General features: G+C 40.2%; 1 protein-coding gene across 5 annotated transcripts; it reads left to right on the top strand.

The window, feature by feature from the left end:
- The first annotated feature begins 3,003 nt into the window (after positions 1 to 3,003).
- Positions 3,004 to 20,709, top strand: LOC111070745 (plexin-A2). 5 transcript variants are annotated; one of them, XM_022361552.2, is made up of 9 exons: positions 3,004 to 3,108; positions 5,916 to 7,428; positions 12,731 to 13,976; positions 14,045 to 16,378; positions 18,747 to 18,942; positions 19,063 to 19,398; positions 19,473 to 19,603; positions 19,662 to 19,807; positions 19,876 to 20,709. In XM_022361552.2, the coding sequence occupies exons 2-9, from the start codon at positions 6,196 to 6,198 to the stop codon at positions 20,041 to 20,043; spliced, it is 5,790 nt and encodes a 1,929-aa protein (XP_022217244.1). In that variant the 5' UTR covers positions 3,004 to 3,108; positions 5,916 to 6,195; the 3' UTR covers positions 20,044 to 20,709. The 5 variants fall into 5 exon arrangements, with proteins under 5 accessions (XP_022217244.1, XP_022217242.1, XP_022217241.1 ...); XM_022361550.2 differs by having other exon boundaries at positions 19,012 to 19,398; XM_022361549.2 differs by having other exon boundaries at positions 3,016 to 3,144; positions 19,012 to 19,398.
- Positions 20,710 to 21,578: the final 869 nt, after the last annotated feature.

Raw genomic sequence — 21,578 nt, 5'->3', positions numbered from 1 at the left:
TACGATTATTCCAAAATCGTAATCGCAAAAGTCGCACCCCATTATTTTATTGGAAAAGGAATGTGTCTGGCTGTAAGTAGCAGCAAATGGCGATACCTCCCGCGAAACCGCCACCGACTGACCATGAAAAAAACATGTTTTGAAAACAATATATGTTTTATATTCATAAAAATTTATAAAAAATAATACTATATTATAATAGAATTGTCCTTCACATAGGTGCCTTAATTTTTTAATTCTATTTGTCTTCTCTATTTAAATATTTCATTTGGTTTTTTGTTCTCACGCTTTTCCTGACAGCGCGATTTCTCAGGGCTTTGCCTTCAAATTTACAAAAACGGCATCTTTGGTAGAGCTGGAAAAAACATCGATGTAACATCGATAGTATCGATGTTACTCAAAAATGTTCAGCATCGATGTTTTTTCTGCAAACATCGATTATCGTCACTTACAACCGAAAGACAGAACTCGTTATAAGGTAAGAGAATATTTTATGCGAATTTGCTTACAAAAATTAATCTATTCTACTTACTTTAATAGATAACATTTTTTGTGGTGTTGGCGTGGATCGTAGTAGCGCCATGGACAAGTTTGTAAAAAGTAAGTATAATGAAATACAGTTAATTTTGTACAATGTGCACACATATGTATTATGTATGCGAATAAATTTGTATACATGCATATACATCTATGTATATATTGTCACTTTTTCGCATACTTTTTTACATACATACATATGTATGTATTTAAATGTGTAAAAAAGTATCAAATTAACTATTTTAAACTAATTTCTTTAAAACAGTAACGGCAACTGCATTGGACGACGTTGGAAATAACGAAGAAGACATCATATCTAGTCCCAAGCGACCCAAAAAGGACCTCGCTAAAACCTAAAATCAACAAAAACAGCTTCCTATCAGATCTCAATTAAAAATTTAAGCCGCAAACAAATTTTTGTATTTTTTATGTCGATAATCGATTATAATCGATGTCTTCGCCCTAAAACATCGAAGACATCGATGGTGACAAACATCGATGTTTTTCCAGCTCTAATCTTTGGCTTAAAATGTGAATTGAGGCAAATAAAAGATTTTAACAACAGGCTAGAATATGAAAACATATCAAAACTGTCTCGTGTATGATGGATTGCTGTTGGCTTCTATCGATAGCTGACATATCGATAAGAACACGCACAAAATAGCAAAAAAAAAACAAAGCTACATTAATAAATAATCATGAAATTAGCGAAACATTCCTGTCACAGTTTTTTTTATATAGAGTTTGACAGGAATTTTTCGATTCCGCAGTGCTGGATACTATGCTTTACAAAGAAATATTCGAATTTTGCGTGTCTGTTTTTTGTTGCGAGTCTTCGAAGCGAATATACAGTTGCGAAAAAAATAATAGCACCACTACAATACATTTTGTTCTTGATAAAAAAAATGCGCTTACTCTTGCGATTTTTTTAAATTTAAATTTTTTTATATTGCTTGGTATTCCCCATAAACAAAAACAGTGCTACCGCTCTTTAAATTTCTGTCTATATATTTTTTTGGGATTTAAAAACAAAAAACCCCCAAAAATAGCGAAAAAAAAAAAATAGCACCATTAGCCATTTTTTTTGGTGAATAACCTGTATTTCGCGGAATCGCCTTTGCAGAATGCACCTGCTCATTAGTTTTGACTAAGAACTCATTGTTTCTATCATAAAAGTTAAAAGTAATAATTACAATAGTACGTGGAAAGCACTGCACTACGGAGAAGCGCGATCTTATCAAAAAATTGATATTGGATGGAAAAACTTACAGGAAAGTTGGTCGATTGGTAGGATGCTCCAATAAAATGATTAAAAACCTCTTAAACTATGAAGAAAAGACTGAAACTCGCTGGCGAAAACGATCTATGACCCCTCTTCATGTCAAAAGACTGATTCGTCAGAGCAAGAGGGATCCCTTCAAGCCTGCTACTGAGCTTAAAAAATAGCTTAAAATAAATGCGACGGACTAAACAGTTCGCAGATATCTTAGGAAACATAACCTTAAAGCCTGCAGCCCAAGAAAGGTACCACTTTTAAATGCGACACATATAATTAAGCGCATGAAGTTTGCCAGGGATCATGCAAATTGGACATCCCAAAATTGGAGAAATATTTTGTGGTCAGATGAGTCCAAAGTGGTTATGTTTGGTAGAAAGGGATCTCGATCATACGTTAGACGTCCAAAGAATACTGAATACAAACCCCAGTACACCACAAAAACTATTAAGCATGGAGAGTATAGTGTAATGGTATGGGCCTGCTTCTCCTACTATGGAGTAGGTCCAATACATTGGACAAAACCCATCATGGATCAGCACGTGTACGTGAATATCATGGAGACAGTAATGCTACCCTTTGCAGAATATGAAGTGCCGCTCGTATGGGTCTTCCAACAGGACAATGACCCCAAACACACCAGCAAGAAAGCAAAGGAATGGTTCAGGGCAAACTCTGTGAACGTTTTGGAGTGGCATGCACAGTCGCCTGACCTGAATCCCATCGAAAATCTGTGGTCCGACGTCAAGAAGGCAGTTACTGCTTCCAAGCCAACCACTATCCGATCACTTTGGGAAGAAATTAAAGAGTCCTGCTCCAAAATTTCCCTAAAACGATGCCAGGACTTAGTTGATTCCATGCCAAGACGCTGCGCAGCTGTTATTGCGTACTAAGCAGATTGAATGTGCGACGTCGGCGATAGTAATGAACGGCGAACGCGCCCAATGATAATTGTCAAATTCATCATGTGATCCGAAGTAAATCATATAAAAACCAACATAAGAAACAGATTTAAGAAATAAAATATTTTTAATCTATTAGAAATGATCTCCAATAAAGGAAAAAATTGTTTTGCTACTTTTTTATTAGAGATACAAATTTCTGTTTCTATCGGTATATTTACAGTATATTTTTAAAATGATACGAAATATTTCGGTATATTTCTGAGGGTCTGACGGTATATTTGATTGATAAATCCGCGGTCACACTGTGTCAGAGTAAAATGTGTAAATTTGTAAAGAATTATAAATAAAAGCGAAGATATGATGTATTGTCCAAGGATGTAGTGTTCATAGGTACCGATTAAATGTGATGTAACTAAATTTATTATTGTAGGTATTGTATTTCCATCCGCGTTAAAACAAGCACCGCTTATCCTCCCTTGATTCAGTGTTATACATACAAAGTGCAGCAAAGACCGAACCCTTTGTGGAAAGTGAAAATCGAAGTCTACTTTATTTACTCGGATAATTTGATTTTAATCGAAATAAATTTTATAGTGTAGTTATGTTTTAGGTGAAACTGATTCGTAACTGAAGCTGTGCATATCTATGAACATTTGTTATTTTATTTGTGTATGTGAATGTACATACTTATCTATATGTATAATATGAGAATTGAATTATACTCAAGAGTAGCGTCTACTATGAATCATTTACTCGGATAATTCGAGTTAAAGTCGTACATCACATCGTACATATAAAGTGTTGTTCATTTCGGTAGAAAAAAAACTCCACAAGTAAGGGGCGTGGTTAGCGATTTTGAGCAATTTTAGCGAACCGTGAGTACATAGCTATGTACCATTTACATATACATATGTATATCTTCGCAACCACTTACATCTTTCGTGCGGGTTGTGCTGCGGCTGCTGCCCCTTGCTTGTCGCCGCCTCTGCATCCTAATTCACCACTGGGAAAAAAGCCAAAAATAATCGAATGTATTAATTATAGTATTAATTATTAAATAAGTTAGATTATTCCGTCAGTGTCTGCATTTCTTCTCCACTCCTTTTATTAAAGCGGCGCCACCAGAAATATGGCGACTTTTCGAACTAAATAAAAGGGGGCTTAGTAGTTATTATTTTAGTAGTTTTGTATTCTAAATTCGGGGGAAAATGAGTTAGTTCATTACTTTATACTATTAATAACAGTGGCCCAATAACTAATCTAATAAAAATCACAGTCGCAACTGCGGATCGTGTCTTGGAGATTGCATCCAGTCATCCTCTTCTTGGTCGTGGGTGTTTAGCTCGTACCCATTAGCACTGCATATCAATTTTTTGAATTCACGAATTTTTCGTTTTATTTTGGTTATTGCAAAACGACGGCATATTTAACTTATATTTGCAACACAATTTGGGAATGAAATTTGTGAATCCCAGGGCCCAGGCGTACAAATTTTTCTGCAGAAATTTTCGGAAACCGGAGCATGGCTGACTATCATTAGTTTTTCCGATCGCATTCTGATTGCAATTTTTGACTCGTCACATTATATTACCATAGGAACTCTCCATGATGAAATTATACAAGGTGGTCACGTCCCGCAATGCGCTATCTTTTCGGAGCTTATTTTGCACATACAAATATGCCCTCGTAGGGGACGAGTTCCAATTGTCCCTGTTACCCATCTCGCGGAGTTTGAGGCGTATCCACTGTTTTTGTGGCCCTGGTGGTGGAGCTCCTAATTACAGAGCCTCCCCGAAGCCGAATCCGGTGTGTGAAGATTATGTTTGTTATGTACACGTCCCATTGGTTTTCGGGACTTTAGTCTATAGGTTCAGCTATTGATGTTGATAAAGTTAGCAGCAGAAGCGGGTGATTTTGCTGGTCGATATAAGGACTTTGTTATGGGCTCCACATACATATGGGCTTTACGGAAAACCTGGAATGTAAGCATTGGAAACTTGAAGACACCCCGTTACATTTGTATTCCATCTTCTTGTTTTTCAAGACTTTAGACAGCTACCCAATGATGTTTGTCTGCTGTTCAATAAAATAGTAGTGCTGGGTTAAATTAATTTTTTTAAATGAAAAAAACAAAAAAAATTAATTTAAATAAGCCACCACCCGTAAGCTCAATTTGGATATCAAATAATTTGATGAAAGAAAGTTTTGGACATAGCGGTACTTTTGATTTTGAAGCGTTGAAGACCTAAGAGTTAGACTGAAAACTTAAGGCAGGAGGTAAAATGGAATTGAAAACTAAGATGTATGCACTCTCACTATTGTATTTAACCCAATTAACTATAAGAAGTAGACTGAAAATCGATTTTGTATACAAAAACTTTATCGGAAAAGATCGACGTTTTGCCATGGCTAACTGTCCAACAGGATATTAGAAATCTTATGCTGGAATACTAAATACATTGTTGCAACTGCAAATCCGTCAACCAGAGCGAAAGTCGGCCGGGCAAGTTCGCAATGAAAACCAAATTGATTAAAAACTAAATATTAAAGCTCAAGAAACATGAAGAACATAAATCTGTTTCGTTGTTTTTTTTCGATTAAAAAAAACACTACTTTTTCATTGACCAGCATATTTCATGGGTATTCCGCTTATGTCATGTAAAACAAGAAGATGGAATTCGAATGTATGGATATTTCTTCGCTTTTCTAATGCTAACAGTCCAGTCTATTTAAAAGGGTATAATTTGTTCAATTTGGATAACTGGAAGTGTCTCAAAAATAGTTTTGAGAGTGATGAGGTGCGGCGGTACATGTAATTCAGATTCGTCATTTTAAAAAATCACTCAAAAAATATCATCAAACAGTTTCTCAGCCCCAAATCTTTTACAAAAAGTTGGTTTGGTTCCTTGAGAAAAAATCGTGTCGGGTAGTGTTAACAATAAAAATATTTTTTTTTAATATAACCGCAGTGTAACATTTGACTTTATTTTTAATTTAGCTTTGGCACGTTACAGTATTTCTCGTCAATGTAGATTCCAGTTACTACATATTGAAATTAATATTAATTCAAACCAGTCCATAGTCCATAATACCATAGGCTAATTTAATCTTTGCACTCTTATGAATGTTCTGAGAAAATAAATACAAATAATAAAGTAAAATTTGAATTAATGTTCTTTTATCCATCTATAAACAAGATTAAAATATGTTGCCGCTAATAAAAAAATGGTAATTCCCTGAAAGTTACTTTAGCGATCAACTCTATGTCAAATGGATGACAGATAAGAAGAACCCACTTCAAGGAGGAACCCACAGACAAAGTACAGTAAAAGCACATCCTGCATTCATCATCAAATAATTACTGAGAGTAGAATCAACGACTTTCTAAATTAAAGAATATTAGCATTTGGTGATTTGGCACCAGCATTGTAATACAAGAAGTGTATCGAATCGCCGAGATAACGAGCGATTAAGGAGATGCATTTCTTTCTATGGGTTCTGATACTAGCAACTCTAGGAGATCATCATGAGTACTGGCTACGATCAGGACATTCACGGATCGTCGCTGCTCGCTTCCGGGCTGAAAGAATGGTTGCGGCTTTGCAGAACGAGTCCATAAGCTTGACAGATGCCAATGCCGCCGTCAATGAAGCAAAGAATCTGAGCACCACCATTACAAATGTGGCCAAGTTCGACACTCGGCTAAACCACCTTCTGGTGGACACAATTACGGGGCGAGTATTTGTGGGCGGAGTTAACCGTTTGTATCAGTTGTCGCCGGATCTGGAACTTCATGAGACAGTGAAAACCGGACCCCAGAACGATTCTGTCGAGTGCAGCATACTCGACTGTCCGCTAAACGCCGTTCGCAGTCCGACAGACAACTATAACAAAGTGCTGTTAATAGACCGGGCCACATCGCGCCTTATCGCATGTGGCTCCCTATTCCAGGGCACGTGCACAGTGCGCAATCTTCAGAATGTTAGTATAATTGAGCACGAGGTACCAGATGCAGTGGTAGCAAACGACGCCAAGTCTTCAACAGTGGCATTCATAGCACCAGGACCTCCCCAGCATCCCGTGACCAATGTAATGTATGTCGGAGTTACCTACACAAACAATTCCCCATACCGCAGCGAAATCCCAGCTGTGGCGTCACGATCCCTCGAAAAGACGAAGATGTTTCAGATCGCTTCATCGGCGGTAACAACCGGAACACGAACATTCATCAATTCATACGCCCGGGAATCATATTTCGTGAACTATGTGTATGGCTTCAGCTCGGAGCGGTTCTCGTATTTTCTGACCACCCAGCTGAAGCACAACCACCACTCGTCCCCGAAGGAGTACATAACCAAACTGGTCCGGATATGTCAGGAGGATTCCAACTATTATTCGTACACTGAAATCCCGGTCGAGTGCATCAGCGAGGCCCAGGGCGGCACCAAATTCAACCTAGTGCAGGCCGGCTTCTTGGGAAAGCCCAGCTCGGATCTGGCCCAAAGCTTGGGCATTTCCATCCAAGACGACGTTCTGTTTGCTGTGTTCTCAAAAGGAGATGGAAATGCACCCACCAACAACTCGGCCCTCTGCATCTACTCCTTGAAATCCATTCGTCGTAAATTTATGCAAAATATAAAATCGTGCTTTAATGGCAATGGGATGCGCGGACTGGACTTTATATCGCCAAGTATGCCGTGCGTTCTAACGGTATGTACAAAATCTCAACTAAGTTTGTAAAATTAACTTTTTTGTATATCTATGTGCTAGACCCGGCAAACATTGTTCTGCCATTTAAATAATCACTATTAATTTCGAAGAGAAATTAAGTGTACGATATATTTTTGTCAATCCGGTCCGTCTTTACAAAATGCCCTGTGGTTGACTACGTTGCTGGAATTATAGTTGGCGATCGCACAGCGACTCGAGAAATTGTTTTTCAGAGAAGAAATAATAATCTTGAGTTCATCGCCGACAGACACAGAATTCAAGACGCTCTCCAATATCCAATAAGTTGTTGGAAGGGACAAGATAAATACTGTATATTAATATTAACGAGAAAGAACGGGAGAGTCGCTTCTGAGGACGCGACTCTACTTATACCCGTACTCAGTCAGTATTTACATTTTGGAGATTATGAATTTTTGGAATTAAAAAAAATGTTTACACCTTACATTTTTTTTGCTACATCTGTTATCTACATGTACCATTTAGATTCTACATATCCTCCGCTAGGGGTTGCTCGCGCACTGAACGCGGCAGAGTGTGCCAGCGAGATGGAAAATGAGTTGCGTTGTCGTTGGCAGGAGGGGGCAGGGGAAGCAACTGAAAATTAATTTCGTCATTCTGGCTATAATTATGATCCGATCTGATTCAGATTCAGCAGTCTGGTAGATATGGGCATTCTCTACGATACTTTTAGTTTTATCGTATCTTTAAAAATGTGCCTGCCACAGGCACATCGTCCTTTGTGTGGGCGGGGCGAAATTTTGAAATACACTTGTAACAGTGGGATATCACATGAGTCTGGAAACCAAATTTGGTTGCCCTAGCTCATATAGTTTCTGAGATCCAGGCGCTCATGGAGACAGACAGACAGACAGACCGACAGACAGACAGACGGACAGACAGACATGGCTATATCGACTCGGCTATTGATGCTGATCAAGAATATATATACTTTATGGGGTCGGAAACGTTTCCTTCTCTGCGTTACACACATCCACTTTTACCACAAATCTAATATACCCCTTAACTCTTTTTTGAGTACGGGTATAATAAAAGACGTCAATATGGAATTTTCGTCGTCTGTGCCAAAAAAAACCAGCAAGAAGCAGATCACCCATGACCAGCCCAATATCCCTTGCTGGCTTTGCGAAAGCGTAGTGCACGCAAAATGTGTAGGGATCTCGGGCCGTGTAGGAGACGCCATTTCCCAAAACAACGGCCTGCATTATAGTTGTGAGGAATGCCGTGCTGTGGAAAACGATATGCGTTCGTTTATGAGGCAGACGCGAAGTGGCTTCAAAGAGCTGATCGTAGGCTTTAAACAGCAATATGATCGGCTCTTGGCCATGAACACTCAGTTCAGCAGTTTACAGCTGCTGGCTGAGTCTCCGAGGCGCAAGAAGTCTACTCCGCGGGACCTGCAAGTGCCGACTGCCTCATGTCCGCCGGCATCTGAAAAACTTACTCCGACCACTCCCTTAATGCAGCAGTTGATTACGTTTGCTACTCCAAGGGCAACGATCGCTGCTGGTGATGCAAATTCGGGAGCCGAATGCGTCACTTCGGAGAGTATGCAGTTAGAAATGTCTGTAGAGTCCGTGTCCATCGAGTCCACACCCTACCCCTTAACTATCCTCTCAGTTTCGCTCCCACCAGCAAATAGATGTCCAGGACCACCGGATACTGCCATCACAGGTACTAGGCCTGTGGTGCCAAAACCACTGGCGGGAGTCCCACCAAAGCGACAAGTTTTTGTCTCGCGGCTAGTCCCTGATCTCACATCCAATGATGTGACCGCTTTTATACAAAGCAAAATAAAAGCCGTCGCCTTAAAGGTGGAAAAATTTAACTTTTCTTACGCCAGGGAGATATCTTCCATCAAGATAAGCGTCTCCCCAACTCAATTTGAAACCATTTGTTCCGCCAAGTTTTGGCCGGAGCATTTGGTGGTTAAAGAGTTTAAGGCTAAGAAAAAGAATAGGCCGCCCATTACTCTTTCTAGCATTCAGACCAGTGCTCCATCTCCATCCTCATCTTTCACCTCTACTTCCACCCATCCAAAAAACTAACTTCCTCTTGTAGTTACCTACCAGGATGCTAGAGGCTTGCGTAGTAAGCTCAGCACTCTTTTCCTTGAGAGTCTCGCATTCTCGTCCCACGTTATTGTGTTTACCGAGACCTGGCTAAAGCCGGACATCCTTAGTTTTGGCAGGTCGGTACACAATTTTTAGAAATGACCGTTCGCCTCGACGTGGAGGTGGGGTCCTCATTGCAGTGGACTCAAACTTCACGTTGGAACATTTCATGGTCCAGGTTCAACAAGACCGGGAATTCCTGTGCGTAAAACTGATTCTCCCAGGCTTTTCCATTTTCATTACTTGCTCGTATATTCCACCTTCCTCGGATATCTTAATATACGAGCATCACCTGTCCGCTTTAAAAACTGTTTCTTCCTCGCTATCAGATAAAGACCATATGATAGTTCTTGGTGATTTCAATTTGCCAGGTACTGTTTGGTCTTCGGTAAACGAGTCCAATAACCTTGTGCCCATGTCACGACATGACTTTATCGACGGCCTGCTAGACCTATCCCTGTCTCAAGTCAACCATGTGAAAAATTCCTTGGGTTGATTGCTTAATCTGTGCTTTGCCTCGGATCCGACCATAGCGTTGTTAACCCGAGCCCTTCCGCCCATTATACCTGAAGACTCCTACCATCCTACATTCGAAGTGTCAGTCGATATTGGCCCTACTGTATTGGATCGATCTGAACGTGTCCGCTGCTTTCGTAAAGCCGAGTTTACGAAGCTTAATAACCTTATTAGGGATTTTGATTGGTCCGCTCTGTACTTGTGCACTGACGTTATGAAAGGCACAAACATTTTTTACAATCTACTAGACACACTTTTTGATTCTTGTGTCCCACTTTCTTGTCCAGTTAGATCTGGGAAGCCTCCTTGGTTTACCAAAGAGTTATCCAGTCTAAAAAACTTTAAATTAAGACTTTATAAAAAAATTCGAGAATTTTTTTCTCCTTCTTCTCTCTCGCTGTGTAATAGCTCCGTAAAATTTCTCCGTTCTTAACGCCAAATGCTATAAAAATTGCCTATCTCGGTGCAGAATACGATTTTCACAGGACCCTAAACAGTTTTACAGCTTCGTAAATAGTAAGCGTAGAACGTCCGCACATCCATCCTCGCTATCATTTCTCAATATGTCAGCAAACAATGATCAGGAAATTGCCGATCTTTTTGCCAAATTTTTCCAAACAACCTATTCTCATGAAAGCTACTCTGGTCAGCCGTATCCATACAGTTTACCAAGGTCGAATGGCATTTTCAGCCCCTTGTTAAATGAAAGCTCACTGCTTCATGATCTTCGACTAGTTAAGCCGGTGTTTTCACCAGGTCCTGACGGAGTGTTTTAGCATCGTTGATTAATTACAATGAGGGCCAATGGTCGCCCAGCAATCCCAGTGGCAAGAAGCAGTATGATCGCGAGCTGTTTCTGTACTGTGCCGACGCTCTGTGTGGACCCCTGCTTAAACTATTCACCCTATCCATTAACGCGTTATGCTTTCCCCCCATCTGGAAGGAATCTTTTATTGTTCCGCTCCATAAGAAAGGTAGCAAGTCTGATGCAAATAATTATAGAGGTATATCTAAGTTATCCGCTATTCCTAAAATGTTTGAAAAAATTTTAGCTCCGCATTTGCAACATCTCTTCAAATCACTTATATCTCCGTCTCAGCACGGATTTATAAGGCGGCGATCAACAACCACTAATTTATTAGAGCTTACCTCTTTTATCATTAAAGGCTTCCAAGGTAACTTGCAGACGGATGTCATTTACACTGATTTCAGTAAAGCATTCGATTCTGTAAACCATTCCCTTCTAGCACAAAAACTTGACCTTTTAGGGTTTCCGCCTAATCTTTCGAGATGGATTTCTAGCTACCTTCGTTCTAGGTCTCAAAGAGTCGTCTTCAAAAACTCTTTCTTTTCACCTTTTAAGGTTACTTCTGGAGTACCACAGGGCAGCCATCTAGGGGGCCTATTCACACTCTTTATTAATGACCTGCCTTTATTATTGACAAACTCTCGAGTACTCATGTATGCGGATGATGTTAAACTCTGCGTCCAGTATAAGGACATTTCATTTCACGCTCGCTTGCAATCCGATCTCAATAACTTTCAGTCATGGTGTTGTGCAAATTTGTTACAACTAAATGCCTCGAAATGCAAAGTAATGACATTTCATCGCTCCAGCCCCTTTTTGGCTCCTTATAGCCTCTGCGGTGGTTCTCTTGAGAGAATTACCTTGGTTGATGATCTTGGTGTTAAACTAGACCCCAAGTTAAAGTTTTCTGAACACATTTCTACCATGGTAAATAAGGCCATGGGTGCTTGGGTTTATAAAGAGGTGGTCAAATGAATTTGACGACACCTATATAATGAAGACTCTCTTTATCTCGCTTGTTCGTTCGTATAGAATCAGTCCAGAAAAACTTTTTACTTTTTGCTCTGCGTGGCCTTAACTGGGATGCAGGTATGAGACTGCCATCTTACCCTCGTAGATTGCTTTTAATAAACCTTCCAACCTTAGTCGTAGAAAAATGCTTAGTGTGATTTTTATGCACAACCTGATCAAGGGTGACGTAGATAGCCCTGAATTGTTGAGCCGGATAATCTTTACGATTCCTGTTACATCTACTAGAAACTTTCTTCCTTTGTTCCTTCCGCTTTGTAGATCGAATTATTCCTTGCACGAAACATTTAGGGTCCTATGCTCGGACTGGTGGTGCAGTCATTGCATATCAACGTACAGAAAAAAAAAAAACAAAAATAGGTTCCTCGAAAATTAAAATAATTAATCAACAAAAAAATCTCAAATTTGGACTAAAAATGTATGTTTGATTTCATTTCACATTTTCTGTCATTCTGTAGAACAGAACATTTTATGATAGATTTTGTTTTTATACATTTTTGTATGAAACAATTTATTCTGAAAAAAATTGCAATTTGTGTAGGTATATTTGTTGCTTTTGATTATAATCAAATTATAATATAATTATAATGATAATTATCATTGTTTAGTTTCGATGAATTCCTAATTATTAAATGCATTTAGTAAGCAGCGAAGCGCGCGGGTCTGCTAGTAGACTATACATTTTAATACACTAATATGATTTTGAGTACGGCCACCCCACCCGTATTTTAAGTATAATTATAAGAACTCAATAATTCTTATATAATATTACAATTTGTTGTTTGGAAAATTACAGAAACTGCAAACTATTGGCGAGGATTTCTGTGGATTGGACGTGAATTCGCCGCTGGGAGGAGAGAACCCTATCACCTCCGTACCCGTGGCTATGTTTAGCACAAGACTCACCTCAGTGGCGTCGACTAGCACCAGCGGATACACGGTTGTCTTTGTTGGAACAGTGGACGGATACCTTAAGAAAGTTGTGGTCGAATCGTCGTCCGTTGCAAACGAGTACTCCAGCTTTCCCGTGGATGTCGGCTCGGCTATCAATCAAGACATGAAGTTTGACAACCAGAATCTCTACATCTACGCCATGTCTGAGAACAGAGTGAGCAAGGTAAAGGTTTTCGACTGCTCCGACTACAAGACCTGCGGAGAGTGCTTGGGCGCCAGAGATCCGTACTGTGGCTGGTGCTCCTTGGAGAACAAGTGCAGCCCGCGCTCTAATTGCCAGGACGATGCCAATGATCCACTGTACTGGGTCAGCTACAAGACTGGAAAATGCACGACGATAACGAGTGTTGTTCCGCACCAGTTGCAACGCACTACCGCCCGCACCCTAGAGCTAATCATCGATCATTTGCCACAGCTGAAGGAGAATCTAATATGTGCCTTTACCACCGAGGACAAGGCGCTCTTCACCAATGCCACCAAGAAACGCAACGGAGTGAATTGTACTACACCCCGCACAGACATGCTGCCACAAATTGAGCAGGGAAAACACCATTTCACAGCCAAGTTGTCTGTGCGCACCAGGAACGGGCCGGACCTGGTGTCCACGGACTTCACCTTCTTCGACTGCAGTACCCACTCTTCTTGCACCCGCTGTGTGTCCTCAGAGTTCCCATGCGATTGGTGCGTGGAGGCACATAGGTGCACGCATGATACCGCTGAAAACTGCCGGAACGACATACTGGTGACAGGAGTAAGCCGGATAGGGCCAAGCTATAGATCGGGACCTGGATTCTGTCCCACGATCAATGCAACGGGCGACGGAAGCGAAGTGCTTGTGGCTGCGGGCACGAGTAAATCCATCAAGGTCAAGGTGCACATCATCGGACAGTTTATTGTGCAGACCCGATTCGTTTGTCAGTTCAATATCGAGGGGCGTGTAACCAGCCTGAATGCTCAGTTGCTTGGCGACACCATCTACTGTGATAGCATGGAGTTTCAGTATACCTCCAGATCGCCTAACTTGACGGCAACCTTCGCTGTTATTTGGGGCGGGTCGAAGCCCCTTGATAATCCCCACAATATCCATGGTAAGTGTTCAACTTAATGCGGGCTATTTTTAATGTGTTCAAATGATATTCAAATAAACATATTTCAGTTGTAATATATCGTTGCCGAGACATGGCCGACAGCTGTGGTATTTGCTTGGCCTTGGCGGACAAGTATAACTGCGGCTGGTGCTCGTCCACCAATACGTGTGAGGTGGAAGAGCAGTGCAATAAGAACAATGAGGGCAAAACGGATTGGCTGAATCGGAGCGAGATTTGTCCCAACCCGGAAATTCACACTTTTGACCCGAAGACGGGTCCCTGGGAAGGCGGCACGAACATAACGATACGAGGAATCAATCTCGGCAAGAACTATAACGACATCTACTCGGGAGTTCGCATAGCTGGCATCAACTGCATGCCATTCCCGCAGTTCTACATCGACACAAAGCAAATTGTGTGTACGGTGGATAGTCCAGGCGAGCAGATGTACAGAAACGGAAGAATAGTGGTTCAAATAGGGGACTACCGCGGTGAGTCAAAGGAGGATTACGAGTTTGTTGATCCGAAAATACTGGATTTTAATCCAAAGTTTGGCCCGACGTCCGGTGGCACCGAAGTGCACATTTCTGGAAAGCATTTGAATGCCGGCTCCCGCATTCAAGCCTCCATCAACGACCATTTGCCCTGCAAAATTCTGAGCGCAGATTCCTCGCAAGCCATATGTCGCACCTCACCGTCGCCAGGGATAATCGAGGGGAGACTGAAGATGTCGTTTGACAACGGCCCCCGAGAGTTCAACGATTACAATTTTAAATATGTGCTGGACCCAACCGTTGAGCACGTCAGCTCCGGACCCACTGGCCAGATCAAAGTGCCCAAGGGCATACCTGCCGGGGGTATTCGTATCTCAGTGATTGGCACCCAATTCACGAGCATACAGTCTCCCAGCATTTATGTGGTGTACAACACGGAGATGTATGCGAGCCAGTGTCGAGTCCAGTCGGACTTGGAAATGGAGTGTGCATCACCGATTATTGAGGCAGACAGCAAGTACTTGGACGCCGAGAGCCCAATGCTCCTAGAGTACGGATTCCTTATGGACAATGTGCTGCGTGTGCAGAATCTGTCGAAAGTACACAACAACCACTTCGAGCTGTATCCGAACCCAGAGTACTTTGTGTTTGAGGAGAGGGTCAAGTACTTTAAGAGCGAGTATCTAACCATAAACGGTCGCAATTTAGACCGCGCTTGCAAGGAGAGCGATGTGGAGGTGAGAATAGGGAATGGTTTCTGCAACATCACGTCTCTATCCCGCCAGCAACTCACGTGTCGACCTCCGCCCGAAGCCACAGCAACTAAGAGCCCCAACGGCCCCGAAGTGATTGTTCGCATCGGATCCTCGCTGGAGTACCGAATTGGGATACTGAGCTATGAGTCGTCGAACATTATTTTGGACTGGGGAGAGAACGTCATATTCGCAGTAATAGCCAGCATTGTGATCCTGCTGCTCATCTTCGTGGCCTTGCTGGTGGCCTATAAGAAAAAGAGCTCCGAGTCGAGCCGAGTGTTGCGCAACATGCAGGAGCAGATGGACATACTGGAGTTGCGAGTGGCTGCCGAATGCAAAGAAGCCTTTGCTGAACTCCAGACTGAAATGACTGACCTCACGGGCGATCTAACTTCTGGAGGCATTCCCTTCCTGGACTACCGGTCGTATGCCATGAAGATTCTCTTTCCCAACCACGAAGATCACGTTGTGTTGCAGTGGGAAAGACCAGAACTCCTGCGCAAGGAGAAGGGTCTGCGTATATTCGGCCAACTCATAATGAACAAAACGTTCCTGCTACTCTTCATACGTACTTTGGAGTCGAATCGATACTTCTCGATGCGAGAACGAGTCAATGTGGCCTCGTTGATAATGGTTACATTACAGTCAAAGCTCGAATACTGCACAGATATTCTAAAGACCTTGCTGGGTGACCTGATCGAGAAGTGCATAGAAGGGAAAAGTCATCCCAAATTGCTACTACGGCGAACCGAAAGTGTGGCTGAAAAAATGTTAAGTGCTTGGTTCACTTTTCTGCTCTACAAGTTCTTGAAGGAATGCGCAGGAGAGCCTCTATACATGCTCTTTCGTGCTGTGAAGGGACAAGTTGACAAGGGGCCAGTCGATGCCTGCACTCACGAGGCCAGATACTCCCTTAGTGAGGAGAAACTTATACGACAGTCCATCGATTTTCGACCAATGAATGTATATGCCAGCATTATACAGCAGCCAATCTTCTGCAACAACCTAGACATGTTGCCCTCCCACACCGAGAACGTGTCCGTAAAGGTTTTGGACTGCGATACAATTGGCCAAGTCAAGGAAAAATGCTTGGAGACAATCTATAGAAACATACCATCCAGCCAGAGACCTCGCAAAGAAGATTTAGACCTAGGTAAGTAGACTTCCGTCAGTCTTATTCGAAGAGAACCCTTTCAATCACTATATCGAACCGAAAATTTAGATCCGAAATAGCCGCTGACATATGTACATTACGGTTGTGCTTGTTTGTATGAGCGAAAAAAATGTGTCGGAATCTAAGGTCTCAGGGTATGAAAATTATCTTTTTGTTGTTTTTATACCCGTACTCAAAGAGTTAAGGGGTATATTGTATTTGTGGTAAAAGTGGATCTGTATAACGCAAATAAGGAAACGGTTCCGAGCCCGTAAAGTATATATATTCATGGTCAGCATCAATAGCCGAGTCGATAGAGCCATGTCAGTCTGTCCGTCTTGTTTGTCGATTGGATCTCAGAGACTATAAGAACTAGGACAACCGTAAAGAATGACCATATCTACCAGATTGCCGAATCTGAATCAGATCGGATCATTATTATAGCCAGAATAAAGAAATTAATATTCTCAGTTGCTTCCCCCACCTCTTCCAGCACGAGACCCGGTACTCATTCTTTTTCTCGCTCGCACGCACTATACTCTGTGCAATGAGCGACCTTTGCGGAGAAGATGTAGCCTCTACATTGTTTATGTAGAATCTACATTGTGTATGTAGATTCTACATTTTAGATATGAAATCGACATTGTAAATGTAGATGTAGATAACAGATGTAGCAAACAAATTTAATATGTAAAATTTTTTTAAATTCTACATAAATCATAATCATAAAAATTTATATACTGACTGAGTACGGGTATAAAAGTAGAGTCGCGTCCAAAGAAGCGACTCACACGTTCCTTCTTGTTTAACTTTGATCTCAAGTCTGCACCATTTTTTTTTTCCTTTCTTCAATCGGAGGAAACTCACAACTGCAAAGACAGCTTGATTTAGTTATTCCCTTTTTGTTGCGCTTTCTCATCTCTTACGAATTGAATGCTTAGATCTCTTTAGATGGTCGAAAGGTACGATGGCCCCCCAGGTATAGTGCTCACGATGTGGGATTGTATGATAGAAATTTTGTTCTGCTTTGGTCCCACATCAACGGACAGATTGGTTTTAAAGTGGAGTTGTGGAGTTTGACAGTGCTTGATTTGGCTTGCACATCTGAAAATACACGTTCAGTGAGAGCATTTTGCGAATATATTTTGTACATGTTATTTTCATTAGTAGCAACTTCTTCATCGCCTATATTTAATAATTGTTTAAAAATGTTTCAGCCGATTGATCTTGTAGCATTTTTATTTTTAGCTAGAATTTTACAACAATGGCGACGATTTCAAGCAAATAATAGATTTTAATAGAGATCTTTCTAAATTGATTTGCAAACATGGAAAAAATTGTTCATCGTTATGTGAGTGTATCGTCGTTACCTTAACCGATAGTTCTGTGGTTTTCTAGCTCGCCAAATTGTTAGATCACATTGTTGGCTCTTCGATATGGGATACGTGTCAGGAGGCATTTTTCAAGCAGTTTTGACAAATGGTATGATCTTTTCCGATTTTCGCTATCATTATGATGATACTTTTTTCCATTTTGTGTGGGAAATAGCCAAGTCTTGTGATACTTTTGAGATAACACTACTCGACAAAATCCAACTTTTTTTTTCCTCAAGGATCCAAACCGACTTTTTCTGATAGATATGAACTATACAATTTTATAAAGAATTATGCTTTTTTTTTATGGCCGAACTTTTTTTTTGAAAAATTTTTCAATTCTGTTATTTTTTAAGCGTTTTTCAGAGGTAGCGCTTCTTTTCACATAACTCTAGTATCTTACGTCTGGTTCTAAAGAACTTTGCTATTTTGAACAGATAACTAAAGTAGATAGAAGTCAAGCCCAAACACTTTGTGAATTCAGCTTACCGTCTGGGAAATATAAAGCATTGAAATGCAAAAATGTATAGGTGCATTAATTAGGCGTTGTTTAAGGTATTGCTCACATATCCCATAGTCCCATATCTATCAGAAAAAGTCGGTGTGGATCCTTGAGGAAAAAAAAGTTGGATTTTGTCGAGTAGTGTAATCGAGGAGTTAAGGGGTGTATTAGATTTGTGGTAAAAGTGGATGTATGCAATGCATAGAGGGTAACTTTTCCGACCCCATAAAGTATATACATATATTCTTGATCATCATCAAGCTAGAGCTAGAGCAAATTTCAAATTTTCTGTTGCTAACAAAGCCAGACCCCCGTTGGACACAGACGACGTAGCAATCGCTACAAAAAATATAATTCTGAGCATAGTTGCTAAGTAAGATTGGGTAAAAATCGTATTATTTATAGTAATCTTTACAGATTTAACTTTTAAAGCTAGCAAAAATCAGTTTAAGCAATATATATAATTTTAAATGAACTTATTTTTCTGCAAAAGAGTGGCGCACAGGTGCTACGGGACGAGTCATTTTGTACGATGAAGACGTCACTTCCAAGACGGAGAGCGAATGGAAGAAGCTAAACACATTGCAGCACTACAACGTTCCAGATGGGGCTGGATTGAGCTTGGTCCCGAAGCAGAGCTCAATCTATAACTTCAGTATATTATCGGATAAAAATGAGAAATCTCACAAGTAAACACAACAACTTTTCAACATCGTTCAACAAATGCATTTATTTTAACATATTATTGTCAATCTTAGGTATGAAACTCTTAATATATCGAAGTACACCTCCTCCTCTCCGACATTTAGCCGCGCCGGCAGCCCCCTGAACAACGATATGCAGGATAGTGGTATAAGGTACTGGCATTTGGTAAAACATCACGACAGTGATATGCAGAAAGAAGGCGAACGAGTCAATAAACTGGTGTCCGAGATCTATCTAACCAGACTGTTGGCCACCAAGGGCACGCTTCAAAAATTTGTGGACGATCTCTTTGAGACAATATTCAGCACTGCTCATCGTGGGTCGGCCCTGCCATTGGCAATTAAATACATGTTTGACTTCCTGGACGATCAAGCACAACTGCATGGGATAACTGATCCTGAGGTGGTGCATACGTGGAAGAGCAACAGTCTACCATTGCGGTACGTATCCTAATAACTGGTATACTTTTATGAGGGGTAGACATTCACACTGGTATTCCTTGGTACTCTTTCAGTTTTTGGGTGAACCTCATAAAAAATCCAAACTTCGTCTTCGACATACACAAGTCGAATATTGTAGACTCCTGCCTCTCAGTTGTGGCTCAAACATTCATGGACTCCTGCTCTACTTCAGATCATCGTTTGGGTATGAATTGTGATAGATTTCGAAAGAAAATCTGCTTTTAAACTCTATTTTGTTACAGGCAAAGACTCCCCAAGCTCGAAACTACTATATGCTAAAGATATACCAGAGTACCGCAAGTGGGTAGATCGCTACTACAGAGATATTCGTGATATGTCGCCTATATCAGACCAAGATATGAATGCTATGCTTGCTGAAGAATCAAGGGTTAGTATATAATTTCTAATTGATCGAAATCAATTCATTCTCAATGAATTTCGTTCATTTTATTTCAGCTGCATACGACAGAGTTTAACACCAATTGTGCTCTGCATGAGTTGTACACTTACGCTGTGAAATACAATGAACAGCTCACTGTTACTCTAGAGGAAGATGAGTTTTCACAGAAGCAGCGGTTGGCTTTCAAATTGGAGCAAGTTCATAATATTATGTCAGCTGAATAAGAGAGTCCTCAAAGGGTCTCAGAAAAGCGATGACTCGAAAGCGATGCAAATGATTTATGAAATAGCTTATTTATAAGCTTCTAGTTAATAGAATCATGAATCATTAAACAGGAAGAAGGGTCTTTCTCTATATACCAACGAAATTTAGAAATATTTATATATATATGTATGTGTATGTATTTATGTGTGTTGTGTGTGTGTCCCATGCGAATGTGAGCTATCGTGCTTTAAGCTGTATGTTTAGATGGTATTTACTATTTAATTTGTGTCTATTGTGCATGTATACATATATGAATGCGTATTAACATACAAAAATCCGAAAAAATTTTCGATTCATATATTTTTACATAAATAAATATATGCCATAGGTACAATTTTCCCTTTTATTATCGTCCGACCATCTGACCAATACGAAAATTGTAAAATCCTTTCCCCCACAAAAAAAAACTGCCAAAAATCGACAGACTCATAAAAAAACGATATATATATATATATATATGTATGTATAATTATATTATATATTCACACAAATACAAACCGTAGGTATTGTTTACCAGCTTTCCGATCCGGTCATGACTCGTTCGCTACTCGTTCTGCCCTCGCCAATAAAACAATAAAAAAAAGCTATGTATTAAAAAGTATCAGATTAAAGATCGAAGAAAACTCCCAATAGTTGCTTTAGTTCTCATGTCAGTGGAAAGAAGAATCTATAAACATCATTTGTATATGTCGTCGTTGCTCATTAAACAAAATATTTGTAACTGTATTGTATGTATGTATGTATGGATATAAGTAACATTATTGTGTAAGATCAGATATTCGACATAAAGTAATCCAAAAGAAAAAATCGACTGATTTTAATTTTAATTAAATATAAAGTTAATGTTTACCTATAATTTGTTTTTAAATTGCTGAGATTGGTAGAACGATTGAGACCGATATTTATATACTTTTCTGTTACTTTTCTGCATCTGCATGAAATGGTAACAAGTCACATTCCATTTTGACAAGATATCTACCCAACAGGTCAACAGATGACATGATGTCAATGTTGGTGCAAGTTGAAAGTAACAGTACTAAAAAGTAGAACTGAAGTCGCTCACCTGCTCCTGCTAAATATTCTATAATTTGTGTAATTTATATTAAATTTAAGACCTGCAACTCGTAATACACACCTAAAACACCTAAGTTCACAATTGAATACTATGTTACCTGGTTCCCAGGGTTTGTAAAATGGTCCAGAGTTTTATCCTTTATGCGTTGTGATACCTTACAGTATAGGTGGAAGGAAACCATATTGATGCGCTGTCTGTCATTAGTAATAATTGCTTGCTCATGACTATCGGGATTATAAGATTCATGTACAGATTAAACACTTAGTTTATTATTCTTTTTGTAAACAAACGTAAAAACGTTTGCTTATTCTTATGTTGCTGAAAAAAAATATTAACGGCTAACTGTAAGCACAACGCATCTGTAAAAAGTCCCTTATAAGTCATAATGCCTTTAGGACAGGATGACCTTCAGCACCAGGA

This window comes from Drosophila obscura, unplaced genomic scaffold (assembly GCF_018151105.1).
Source record: "Drosophila obscura isolate BZ-5 IFL unplaced genomic scaffold, ASM1815110v1 contig_187, whole genome shotgun sequence".
Lineage (NCBI taxonomy): Eukaryota > Metazoa > Arthropoda > Insecta > Diptera > Drosophilidae > Drosophila > Drosophila obscura.
Note: the sequence above shows the minus strand (reverse complement) of the source record. Positions and strands in the feature narration are given on the sequence as shown.